The following is a 12,552-nucleotide window of genomic DNA, read 5'->3' on the forward strand; positions in this document are numbered from 1 at the left end:
GCCCAAGCAAACCCTAGCGCCGGCCGACGTCTATCGCCGCCGTTGCCGGCCTCCCCAAGCCTAGCCGCCGACGCCATACTCTCCGCCTCGCGGCCACGACCCTCCTGGCCGAAGGAATCGGCCGGGGATGCCCCCAATCGACGGGGACACCCGGTTCCTCTTCGAGTCCGGCCGCCGGCAACCATGCCTTCGCCGTCGATTCCGGCCGCCCCGAGCCTCGCCGTCGCCTCCATCCTGCTCCTGGTGAGCTTGTGGTGCTCAGGCACCCCTTTTCCCTCTCCCACTTGCTCTGTTGCGTTGCCCCGCTGTGCCACTCCGTCCGCTGCCGCTCAGCCACCTCGCCGTCGTCGCTCCGGCGAACAACTGCCAGCAGCGCCGTCTCCATATCGCTCCACGTGCTCGTCCTCGTCGAACGAGCCCTCTAGCGCTGCCCTGCACAGCCTCCTCCGTTGTGTCCATGCACGACCAGGCCTATGTACGTTTCAGTTTTGAAGGCCCCGTATTTCTATGCCCCGTATAACGCTCGCATTTTGTCCCGTATCGAAAAATTACTAATGGAAGAGCCATTCCGTCTAGCAGATCCCGTATTTCGCCCCGTATTTTCAAAAATTAAAACCCCGGGAAGTTCACATTGATCATATTACAGATCATACATACATTGCGATCATACCTATATCTATCCTACATCTATTCGTCAAGGATGACGAATGGGATGAACGCGATGGCCACCGCCTCCTCCTGAGCCTCCCGCGCCTCGAGAAGGATGCCGCCACCGCCTGCAGGAAGGCCGCCTCCTCCTCTGCCGCCTCCGCTTCCTCCTCGCCGGCTCGCGGATCTCCTCCGCTTCCTCCGCCGCTGGTGCTGCCGATGCGCGCCGCCCATGCCGCCTTCGGCGCGGCCACGCTCCCGGGCCGGCGCGCCACTTCTCGAAGGCGACGCCGCTCATCGGCTTGAGCGGCGGGTCTTGTCGGTACCACCGCCCACCCGCGGCGAACTCCCGGAGCGAACCTCGGCACGTAAAGCGCGCCGGCCGCACGGCGACGCCGCACAGCGACTCCCCTGGGCGGAGCGCTTGCATTGGCGCCGCCACGCCTCCTCCACGGTGTCCGGCGAGCGGGATCGCTTCGATCCGCTCGCCGGTACTGCTGCCGCGAGCGTAATGCGGAGCTGGGGTGGACGGGATTGCTCGCCGGAGCTAACTACGGAGGCGGCGGCGCACGGCGGAGCTAGGGTTGCGAGTGAGGGGTTAACCCCTCACTCGCACCTGCACCCGGTATAAGTAGGGGGCGGCGGGGCCGATTTCCTGGGCCCCGTATTCCGTCGAAACGGGCCGGCCCGAATACGGGGCCTGCTAGACGGCCCAAATCGCTCCTGCCCCTATCCCGCCGAAATTTTACGGGGTGGGCGGGTTATAAGGGGCCTGTTAGACATGCTCTTACAGAGAGCAAGATATGTTCGGCTAATTCAGTTTGCTAACATGTTTGGTGAAACAATCCTTCGCATGGCTGGAAATAGCCTTTACGTGAGTGGTCGATCGCCATGTTTAATCCCTGACTCCCTGTACATACAAGTCTGAACTAACTTGCATACCTTAGAATAGGTTCAGTACACTGAAATTCCTTCCCGTGTTGTGCAAATAGCTGCGAACCTAAGCCATTTCAACAACCAGAGAGAAGTTAACCACTCAGAATACTAGTTGTACATCAACGCCTTTGTTCAGCTTTGGTAGAAGAATTAGAGCCTGGGAACCATCAGCACTAGCAGGTGCTTAATTAGTTAATAAACTACAGTACCTAACTTTTAACTTCTAAACTCGGTGCTTCCTAGCAAAATTGGTGAGATCTTTTAGAGAGTTTAAAATAGTAGTATTCTGCAGTTTTTCGTTTTTAGAAAATACCGGACCTTGTAAAAATCATAACTAGTTCATTTTAAATCATAAAAATATTTGTAATATATCAAAATCTTCAGAAAAATAAGATCTACATTTTGGCACAAAAATTATGCATATTTAAACAATTTCAATAAACACTTATGTTAGAACAATCTAATGTCACTTCATGGGGTTTACCGAAATGTGGTGTTTTATGCATTCATCCCCATTTAAACTGACGAGCATGTCTTAGGGTTAATTTCAGTATCTAATTAACATGTCATATCATTATCCTTGTATGCGCATTGCATCGATGATATGTGCTGATTGTTCTTTTACCTTTCCGGTAATTTGCTTTTTCGCGATCGATAGAGCAAGTGCCCGAGACGTTGAAGATCGACAACGACGCAACTCAATACTTGTCCATCAACGAACATGTCAAGTACAAGACCTCCGAAGATCCATATTGGTTTGTCAGGGACAAAGGCAAGCCCTAGCCTGGTTCATATTATGATTTTGAAATGCTTTTACTTATGGTTCCTACATATTGCATACGCTTTCCAATCTGTTTTATCGGCAGGAAATAGTTATCCTATGTGTGTTGCATTTATCATCCTTGTAGCCTAAATACTCTGATCCACTGTTCCCAGCAAGACTAGGTTTGAGCTCGTGTGCATCGCTAGAGCCGTTGTATCGAATATGCTTAGCCATGCTTAGTTGACGAATCTGATCCATCCGATTGATGAATCAGAGCTGCAATTGAACCTAGTATGGCAGGATGACGTGGTAAGATCAGTGATGTTAATTAAACCTTCTTAAAGGCTTGGATGGACCGCCACATGGGGATGTGGTGATATGACTCGTTCTCGCCGATACTTGGACCTGAGGTTCTCGCTTCGGAACCAAGATTGAGCGTACAGCCACACGGGGCCCATGGGAACCCCTTGGCCCGAACTTGCCTAGCTTACCCATGAGTTAATTAGTTTGCGAGTTCCATTTGCCATACACATGGGGAAAAGGTGGAAAAGGTTTTCAAAGTGCATCATACAGGGCGTGGCCGGGGTGAAGGATGCTGGAGGCATTGAACTTGATCCCTACGCACAATGACCGGGACCGCCTCGGAGAATGGCTACCTGCGATGATGGAGTTTCCCAGTTAGATTGACTCATGGAATAGGTGAAGCAAGGGAAAGGTTTTGGTCGACCACCCTTCACATCAAGGAAGTGTGCTAATGTACTGGCATTAAGAGTCGGTTGACGCGTGTGGATAAAGTTGTACACCCCTGCAGGGTTAAATATTTTCAAAAAGCCGTGTCCACGGTTACAGACGACTTGGGGAAGGACGTGTTGATCATAGAGAACTTTAACCTAATCGTAAAACTTGGAATCAATGTGTGATAAGGATCCCTCCTCAGGGTATCGAGGGGATGCTCCTAGTTGATAGGTTCAGTTGATGATGAAGATTCGGTGGATTCAATATGATGATCAGTAGAGCTAGTGATATTGCTCTCTTATCCCCTTTTAAAATGATCCGAGTAGACGAGCTTCTGCTCCCTCTTGTTTATAAAAGGAAAACTGGCTTTCCGCAAAATAAGCTCAACATAAAGCCTCGTATACCAGCTTTGCTAAAAGGTTGTACTAAGTCTTGCTGAGTCCATGTACTTAGCTTTGCATGCTTTGTTTCAGACGAAGTCTCTCCAACAGATGAAGGTTTCTAGGTAGACATCGACGAGTAGCTTGGGATTCCCAGGTGGCAGCCTGGAATCTATGGGCTGGGACGTCGCCGTTATGCTCCTAGCCTCTTTGGCCTTTTGCTATCTTGCTATTTAGAATAGCATAACCTTACTTCCGTTGATTGATGAAATGTCAGGTCAGTGACCTCTGCTTGTAATACTTTGGTTTTTCGCTCAGTTATGAGCTTGTATTACTTCTTTGAGTCGTAGAGTCACTGTTGTCTTACCGATTCTCACCCTGTAGGCCCTAGAGATCTAGGTTAGGCTTATGCCAGATGATGATCTGGGTTTGTCTAGCCCCCGAGGTCGCGACAGTCTCCTAATTCAGTTGGACGACAACTGACCGACTCATGATAAGGGACATTAGAGTTTCCCCTTTTATATAGCTTTAGCCTATTGACTCAAACGTCGCATATGGGTGATACAATCACACATTATTTTGCACGGGGTCTTCACATAGCAAAGATGCACACAACCCACCATGTTCCAATATCCGAAGAAGAGACAAGTTGACAAAGTTCAATATAAATAAAGGTTGCCTAGTGTGTTGGAGGGCGATCATAAGACTAAATGAGGACCGTCCATATGAGAGTATAACACTTCCTTGGTTGCTCACTCCATGAGGATTGCAAAGAGCTCATTGTGTTCCAGACACTAAAGTAATATCACATATGGAGCCACGCGAACCTACACCGAAAATAAATATTTATTTATCAAATATGGAGTTATTCCTGCATAGGCAAAGAGCCCTACATAGGACATGGGAACTAAACTTCTTACTAATACCCTTTAAGGAATTTCAAAAAATGTTTGGCCCAATACAAGGTAGAGTCAGATTAGAAGCCACTCGAACAATAGCCCAAATGTCTCGAGTAAATTACCAATAAAAAATGAGGTGTTTTATTGACTTGTTGTGAATCGTGATGGCAAAAACACATTTTTAACTTCCTTGCGAATTACGCACACCATGGCCCCAGACTGCTCCTAGTCAAAGCTACGAAAGGAAGATCTTAGTTTTTAGTTGAACCTTTAGATTCCACAACCTGTTCGACGTGTCAACATGGGCTAAGGCAAGGGATAATGAAATTACCGAGTGATGTTTATGATCTTTGGAAGATTCAACCTAAATCCATCCATACTTTGAGCACGCTGAACATAATGTAGTTGGCCTAACAGAGCGTCCCACGAATCTACGATGCTAGTGATGACCGAACTAAATCTCTCCCGAAGGTTACATCTGAATAATACGTCATTCAAGTTTATATAAACAGTCAGGCCGGAGTTCATTGTTACCCCTACCAACTCTGCGAGTTGGCGCGCTAGCCCAACTTCACACTAGTTCCGTATGAGTCGACAACCTACCTACCCATTGTTCATCTGAGTCATTAATCCTTATCAACTCTGGTACATGTATCATTCATATCACACCCACACAACTGCAAGCATAGTCTATATACATACATACTCATCTTCTCTCATCGTATGGATGAGAACAAGCATAGATGTATGTTGAGCCACAAGCAGAAAGAAACGCGATACCAATGCGTAGTTGCTGTCTGCTAGTAATATGCATGGTGCCATACTGTCATACGCATGCTCTTGCCTGCAGGTCAGTCGAGTAAGCAAACTAACTAACTGGATTTAATTTTGGGAAAGGAAGGCATTAGGAAGGCTTCTGTAACAGCCTACATGTCAAGTTGTGTACTCCGTAAGATCAAAACGCTCAGTACTGCGTGGTCTGCTGGCAGGAAACTGAGTGCAACTTGGAATCCATCGATGAATCCAGGTGATGCTGCCAAAATATACTACCAGTGATCTTTTTCACACTACATTCATATCAGCCTAGGAAACTCCCAGACTTGTACATCAAGGAGGCATCTTGCGAGGGTCTATACTCTATACATTCGCTTAGAATCCTGACATTGGTGAGCAGGATTTCACTTGCAAACACTTCTTTTCAGTGATGTGGGGGAAAAACCAACCAAAACAAGTAGTACCAACGTACCCGACAGAGGACACTACCAAACACATGCATTTTTGGAACACTTGAGATGTATTCAAAGATTGTCCTCAGCTTCCGATCTACTCATGAGTCATGACCCGTACCGAATCGGAAGATTCAAGAGGCTAGATCATCCATACAAGTCAACTGACAACAGCTGGCTGTTGCTTGAGACTTCAAAAAGCAATACCATCCCACTACACCACAGGTTCTAGAGTGGTACATATATAACAGTGCACTAGATCATAACACGTCAATAAAGTCTACATGAATTAGCACTAACATAGGGCTTTGCTACCGATACATCTTCCTTCCGACTCAAGCACTAAGATGCTGGTTTGTGTAGAAGCCAAGAGCGAAACCGATCGTCACCCCCGCCAGCATCTTGAATGGAGCCTGCCTGCAAGTGAAAACAAAATATAGTTAGGATAAACTAGAAAAAAGTGCATCTACAAATCTAGTAGAACCATGAATTTTACCTTCTGACGGTAGCGTCCTTTTTCTCTAACACTAGCTCAAGTTCTTTGACACCTTTCTTCAGACCACCTAACACACGAGTGAGCTCATCCACCTTCGCACCAAGACCTTGATAGCTCTCCCTGTTCACCTGCAGACCTGAGGACGAGGTGGAATACTGGACACACCCACATCAAACAATTAGAATCTGCAGACATGGTAATCACTGGATTACTTTTTTAACTCGTAAGAAACTTGCAAGGCATTATAATGAGCTCTCTGTAAGTCCTTAATCAACAGAAGGAAACTGCTCACAGCTAAAGAGATTCTGTTAAAAAGTACTTCGCAGTGCAATAATCTTTGCATATTCCGCAATTTCAAGGAGTGAATTGTGCATCGGTTTTTTAATGTGTGGTTGGTAGACATGTTTGGCATGATAACTGTTTATTTCCAAGTGGAAATCAGATGAAACTTTGGAAACACATGCAGAACTTTTCGCCAGAAACGAGAAAATATGCAATTCTATGTCTCTTTCAGCTTCTTCTATCAGGTGGCCTGGAAACTTTAGGACTGGTACATTGAGCATGCTAGTTGATTGTTTCAGTGGTAATTCAGCAAACTTCATTCGGAGGGCGGCGTGTTTGTTAAATGTTCCAAAATGAATGCTACGACCACAACAGTGACTTTCCTAAACTTTGCTGTATAATCAACACAAGAGGTTCCGATGTGTAACTATGAGCCCACGCTTCATAAATCATAATACGGCCTGTTCTAATCTTTCAAGACTTTACAGTTTATATATAGAATTCCAGAAACGAGGGACTTGAAAAGGTAGAAACATGTTTTGTTTTACACGGCACCACATCAAGATCAAGTACTGTCACATCACATATTCACATTCCAAAAGGTAGAGGTGGCAATTTTAATCCATGGGAGTTGAGTGCATAGCCAGAATGCAAGGTAAAGTAAAATAAAAGGAGCGGCAACATGCTAATATCGTGTCACAGGAAGCTCCGAAATTGGGAAAAATTGGTACTAGTATGACCGGAATGTCAATGAAGAAACCCTAGAGGAAAGGGGGTGGGGGGTTGGTTACCTTGCTGGATTGGGTCTTCCCGACGAACTCGGAGACAGGCGACCGCCGGAGAGCGCTGCCGGCGGACCTGAGCACCAGAGAAGCCATCGCCTTCTGAACAAGAGGGTCGCGGGGACGGCCGGCAGATCAAGAGCGTGCGGCGGCAGCGGCACCGGCACGGCCGGCAGATCAAGAGCGTGCGGCGGCAGCGGCACCGGCGTCGACGCTGCGGCTTCGGAGAGAGAGCTTGGAATCGGCCATCGGGCGCTTGGGGCTGGAGGGTTTGGGCCGGTGCGCACGGGCCTATTTTTCTTAAAGCCATCAGACTGGGCCAACATTTTGGCCCCGCCCAAGTCTTCAGCCCAATAACGCTCGCCTGGGCTACCCTACGCTCCTGGCTCACTTTCACGCCGCCGCCACTCCTCCTGCTTCTCGTCCTCCGGGGAACGGCTGCGGGCGGCGCTCTCGTCTCAGATCCTCTCTTCGCCCTGACTCTTCGGCTTCTCCTCGAGACGCCCTTGTCAAAGGTACGGCGCCCCCGCTCTGCCATCCCGTCTCTGTGCTCATTTGATTCGCGTGGTTCTGTTCATGAATCTCGCATCTGATGTGTGGAGGTGAGATTTTGGTTCCTAGTTGTTTGATCTTCGATGATCCCGACGAAACTGCTCGAGTCATGATCACCATTATACATGCAGTAGTAGTCGTTTAAACTCCTCACGGACACCAAACCCTTTTAGGCTTGAGTAAATTGAGATGCTTTTTGGTTTTCTACCGCTTTCCATCTTTTCATAACTGGTCAGCACGCTGCCACCTGAGATCGATAGAAATAGTTTGTAGGTTAACTGGACTGGTCAACATGTTCTCACCTGAGGTCGATAGAAATGGATGTTGCTATCTGTTGATTTCTTGTGGTTAGTTACTTAGTTACTTCATCTGTTGGGGATTGATGTGGGCAAGTTCTCTGTTTGTGGCTAGTTTATCCTTTGGGGCTTGATGCGTGGAAGTTTATCTAGATGCTAATTAATACCTGACTTCTTATCTCTAGCCCTTGAAGCTTTACCATTTCTTTGTCGATTCTTACCTCTGCAGATGAAGGTTGCCAAGACCTTGGTCAAGGCCCTGACCGGCAAGACCGTCACCGCAGGGAGGAACTCTTCCGGCCGAATCACTTCGTTTCACCGAGGTGGTGGGCACAAGAGATCGCTTAGAGAAATCGACTTCAAGAGAGACACCTCGTCTGTTGGCATTGTGGAAAGGATTGAGTATGACCCTAACCGCTCTTCTAAGATCGCTCTTGTCCGATGGATCGAAGGGGTAGGGCAGAAGGATGCATCGTATAAGGCTGACCGTGCACCTGTCAATTATATACTAGCCAGTCATCAAATGGAAGTGGGCAGTATGGTGGTAAACAGCGACTGCTCCAAGCCTTCTACAACCGGCTCTCTGCGACCTGCCCAGAATGCTGATTCTTTCCTTCGGTTCCAAGAGCTCTTTCGCCAAGCCCATGCAGATGCAGAGGGGACTGATCAAGCAGAGGCTGCAGTTACTGCTGCACCACTCCCGCCTGCCGACCTATTGGATCTCAATTCCAAGGTAGGGAACTGCATGCCGTTAGCTGATATTCGTATGGGAACGTGGGTACACAGCATCGAGTGTCGGCCTGGCCAAGGAGCACAGCTGGTTCGAGCTGCTGGAACTTACGCTAAAGTGGTCAAGGAGTCAGCCTCCCAGTGTCTTGTAAGGCTGCCTTCAGGTGCTGAGAAACTCATAGATTCCCGATGCCGAGCTACCATTGGTATAGTTTCCAACCCCTCCCATGGTGCGCAAGAACTTAGGAAAGCAGGGCACAGCAGGTGGTTAGGCTGGCGCCCGGTTGTTCGTGGTGTTGCAATGAATCCAGTGGATCATCCTCATGGTGGAGGCGAGGGCCGTACGAAAGGTGGTAGGCCATCGGTGTCACCTTGGGGGAAGCCCACCAAAGCAGGTTATAAGACAGCGAGGAAACAAAAAGCTTAGTTCATGCCACAGCGATCTACATGCAACAGGTTTTTTTGTATGGAAAATTTGCAGGATTTTGATGTGGATCTCGATCAGAAAGAACTGTAACTCATGGTCGCATCCTCATAATGTGTTTTGGTTTCCTGTAAACTGTTTGCTGCTATAGCAGTTTTGCTTTATATGTATGAAATAAGTGATCTTTAGACTTGCCTGTGCTTGGCTTGCTCACTTGCATTCCCTCATGGCATTTGATTAAATTATGTAGCTGTATTGCTCCTGACGATCTTTGGACTTACCTGTCCACAATTTGACTATTGGCATTTTAATCTGGCTAGACATGTTGCATCTGATAATTTGCAGCTCTGTCTGGATAAGCAATCTGGGAACATGTTGATCATCATATTTCTTATTTATATAGCTCTTTTAGTCTGGAATCGTGGCTTAAGCTGCTAGACTAAATTATTTGAGTCCCCCATCATGTGTGTGGGTGTGTGTTTCCTGCAATTTGTTCTTGCTAATGCAGTTCGTATGAATAATTGTCATTTAGACCTGGCTGTGCTCAATTGGTTGTTTGAGTTCCTTTCTGGCATTAGTTTGGTTCAAGTGCTGGTCAATCAAACGGTTGTATGCATATTTCTAATTTTGGTATCCCACTTTTAATTCTGAATTGTAGCTTTGCGTATGTGTTGGGACATAATTACTGTGAAGTTCTAGCAGTTTTCTGGCAAATAAAGGAACCTGTTCTGGAACATAGAATTATACTGCAGTTTTTCTTTTCTTCCCTGTATGTATTTTTCTGAATAAGAAAAGCATGGGGTGTCTCTTATGGATGTTGCCAATTTTAATGTTTTTTGGTGAAATTGAGCATGGTTTTATTATGGACCATTTAGGGACTACAGTCTACAGAGTCATCTCTTATGTTTTTTCTTTTGGAAGCCTGAATGTCAAGATAAGTTTTAAGAGCGCCCAAGGCGTTTGCCTTTTGCTCCTGTGCATTTACAGAATAATCTTTGCTTTTCTTCTGAAACTTGCCTGAACTGATACTACAGTTGGATATCATGTATGAATAAGTGATCTTTGGACTTGCCTGTGCCCAGGTTTTCTTAATCTGTCAAGATATGTCGCTTCTGATAGTTTGCTCTATCTTGACAAGCAAACCAGGAACCTCCTGATCTCCATATTTCTAATTTCTGCAGCTGTTTCTTATTTTTGAATTGTGGCTTAAGCTTCTGGACTCAATCATGTGAGTCCTCCATGACGTATGTCATTGTGCTTTTCGTGCTTACAGTTCTGTTGGGCTATTCGTATTAATGATTGCCATTTAAACCTGGCTGTGCTTGGTTTGCTTGTTTGCATATCCTCTCTCGCATTTGCTTGCTTCTGATGAATCAAAGTGGTGTATGCTTTTCTGTAGCCCTGTTTTAATTCTGAATCTTTGTTTTGCTCATGTGTTGGGAGTCCCAACTTGGGACTGAATTATGTGAAGTCTCCTTTCAAAATAAAATAAAATCATGTGAAGTTCTTGCAGTTTTGTGTTGAATAGAGCTGTATGTTCTGTTCAGCAAGTTTCAGGAACATAGAGTTTTTCTCTTCCTTCCGATCCAAAATTTTCTGAATATGAAAAGTTTGGAGCGTCTCTTATGGACGTTGTTCGCCAGGTTTAGTGCTTTTGGGGAAGTTTGAGAACGATTGGGGTCAATTAGGGACTACAGAGGTCTCTCCTATGGGGTTTCTTCTGAAATTCTGAGTGCCAAGAGAAGTTTTAAGGGTTTTAAGGGTGTCCAAGGACCAAGGCGTTTGCCTGTTTCTCCCGCCTTTACAGAATAATCTTCATGCCAATGCCAAAATTGACACTTGGTTGCACTTCAGTTCTTAGTTCCATTCTAGCTTGTGTGATCCTGCCTATTGAATAGTTGTGTCCCTAGTTTGGTCTCTTAGGCTTCATAAGGCAGCAGCATATGGATTCTGAATCTGAGCAGAGTGCTGATCATGATTTGGTTAAATTTGGGGATATTAGTCATTGGTACGTAGTACAAATATAACCAAATATAACATCTGTACACTCCATACTTTGATGTGTTGCAAACTTGCAGTGCATAGTTGTACCACGTTTAACAGTTCACAGTTCACACGACCTATAGAACAAAAAATAAATCAACAGTGGTGCTACTGCCCTGCATAGCGGCGCAGAGTCCAGTTAAGCAAATCTACTTATACTTTAAACACTCGTTTGTTTCCCTATGCTTCCTATTCCTATGGCTTTGCCTAGATTGCTTCGTTGGTGTGGATATGCTATCATCTCCGGTCCATGTTTACATGGGTTGTCATTTGTATATTTGCTACACTCAAATTGTTCAACGGAAGCAAACAGTGTAGACGTGTAGTGCGTGGTCGGCTGGTCGCAGAGGATGATGGTCTTGGCCGGCTGCTTGGGCTTGAGATGGGACTATATGTAGGGGAAAATGGTTGTTCAGGATAAGTTAAAATTGGTGGGATATTTATTTTCTGTATCAATACATGTCATAACTCTTAAAATGAACACACATGTGTCTCGCTTTGAAGATTTTGTTACTTCATTGTTCTTGATGCGTGAATTGTTATATTAGCATAGTCCATGAGACCATGACCATTTTACTTATAAGGAAACTACTTGAATACAAATAAGAGAGAGTATGCTCTTTCATTGTTAGTGATTGATGTTGAGAGACAGAAAACTTTGGAGTTTCTCTTACGGATGTTGTTGCCAATTTTTGTGCTTCTGCCTTTTGGTGAAGTTTGAGAATTGGATGGGGTATTTAGGGACTACAGAGTCCTCTCATGTGTTCTTTTTTCTTCTTCTTAAACTCTCAACAGAAGTTATAAGAGCGTCTGAGGCCTTTGCATTTTCTCCTGTGTGTTTTCAGAAAAATCTTCCTGACAATGCCAAATTTGACACTGATTGCACTTTAGCTCTTCGTTCATGTATTCTCTGTTATCCTAGGCAGAGCTTTTGAAGAAAATCTTCTTTGGTTTTGATGAGTTCACTCGTCTTTATGCTAGTCAGAGCTTGTTTGGTGTTTTCTTCCACATTGTGTGTGAGAACTGAGTCCTAGCTAAGACTACCTACAATTAGAGTATCATAGGTAGTATCATGCGTCTCATGCATGCAAAAAACTGATGTGGTAGTGCAATTAAAGATGAGAGAGAGGATTGTAGTATTATAGGTAGATACCGTATCATAGCACGTAGTAATAGAAAATTTCATGTCAAATACATCTTGTACATAGATTTGCATTGAGATTTTACAAATCAATTAATATAACAAGACTATGATAGTAGTACATGATACCATGCATTGTGGACATAGTAACATATGGTAGTATCATACCCATGATACTTCTACATGATACTATGCATTGTGACTAGTCTAAGTGGCAAGA

General features: G+C 45.5%; 2 protein-coding genes across 2 annotated transcripts; one reads left to right on the forward strand and one right to left on the reverse strand.

The window, feature by feature from the left end:
• Positions 1 to 5,656: 5,656 nt before the first annotated feature.
• Positions 5,657 to 7,273, reverse strand: LOC124649543. Its single transcript, XM_047189153.1, has 3 exons — positions 7,157 to 7,273; positions 6,084 to 6,238; positions 5,657 to 6,004 (listed from the first exon to the last, which is right to left on the reverse strand). The coding sequence occupies exons 1-3, from the start codon at positions 7,241 to 7,243 to the stop codon at positions 5,923 to 5,925; spliced, it is 324 nt and encodes a 107-aa protein (XP_047045109.1). The 5' UTR covers positions 7,244 to 7,273; the 3' UTR covers positions 5,657 to 5,922.
• Positions 7,274 to 7,621: 348 nt separating this feature from the next.
• Positions 7,622 to 9,430, forward strand: LOC124708555 (60S ribosomal protein L2, mitochondrial-like). Its single transcript, XM_047240236.1, has 2 exons — positions 7,622 to 7,662; positions 8,225 to 9,430. Exon 2 carries the CDS (start codon positions 8,225 to 8,227, stop codon positions 9,149 to 9,151), a length of 927 nt encoding a protein of 308 aa, XP_047096192.1. The 5' UTR covers positions 7,622 to 7,662; the 3' UTR covers positions 9,152 to 9,430.
• The last annotated feature ends 3,122 nt before the right edge of the window (positions 9,431 to 12,552 follow it).

This window comes from Lolium rigidum, chromosome 4 (genome assembly GCF_022539505.1).
Source record: "Lolium rigidum isolate FL_2022 chromosome 4, APGP_CSIRO_Lrig_0.1, whole genome shotgun sequence".
NCBI classification, from domain to species: Eukaryota; Viridiplantae; Streptophyta; class Magnoliopsida; order Poales; family Poaceae; genus Lolium; species Lolium rigidum.

Coding starts and splice junctions, on each gene's coding strand:
- LOC124649543 (XM_047189153.1), bottom strand. CDS start 7,243: ATGGCTTCTCTGGTGCTCAGGTCCGCCGGCAGCGCTCTCCGGCGGTCG. Junction 6,239..7,156: donor GGAAGACCCAATCCAGCAAG/GTAACCAACCCC, acceptor GGGTGTGTCCAG/TATTCCACCTCGTCCTCAGG. Junction 6,005..6,083: donor AAGGACGCTACCGTCAGAAG/GTAAAATTCATG, acceptor TTTCACTTGCAG/GCAGGCTCCATTCAAGATGC.
- LOC124708555 (XM_047240236.1), top strand. CDS start 8,225: ATGAAGGTTGCCAAGACCTTGGTCAAGGCCCTGACCGGCAAGACCGTC.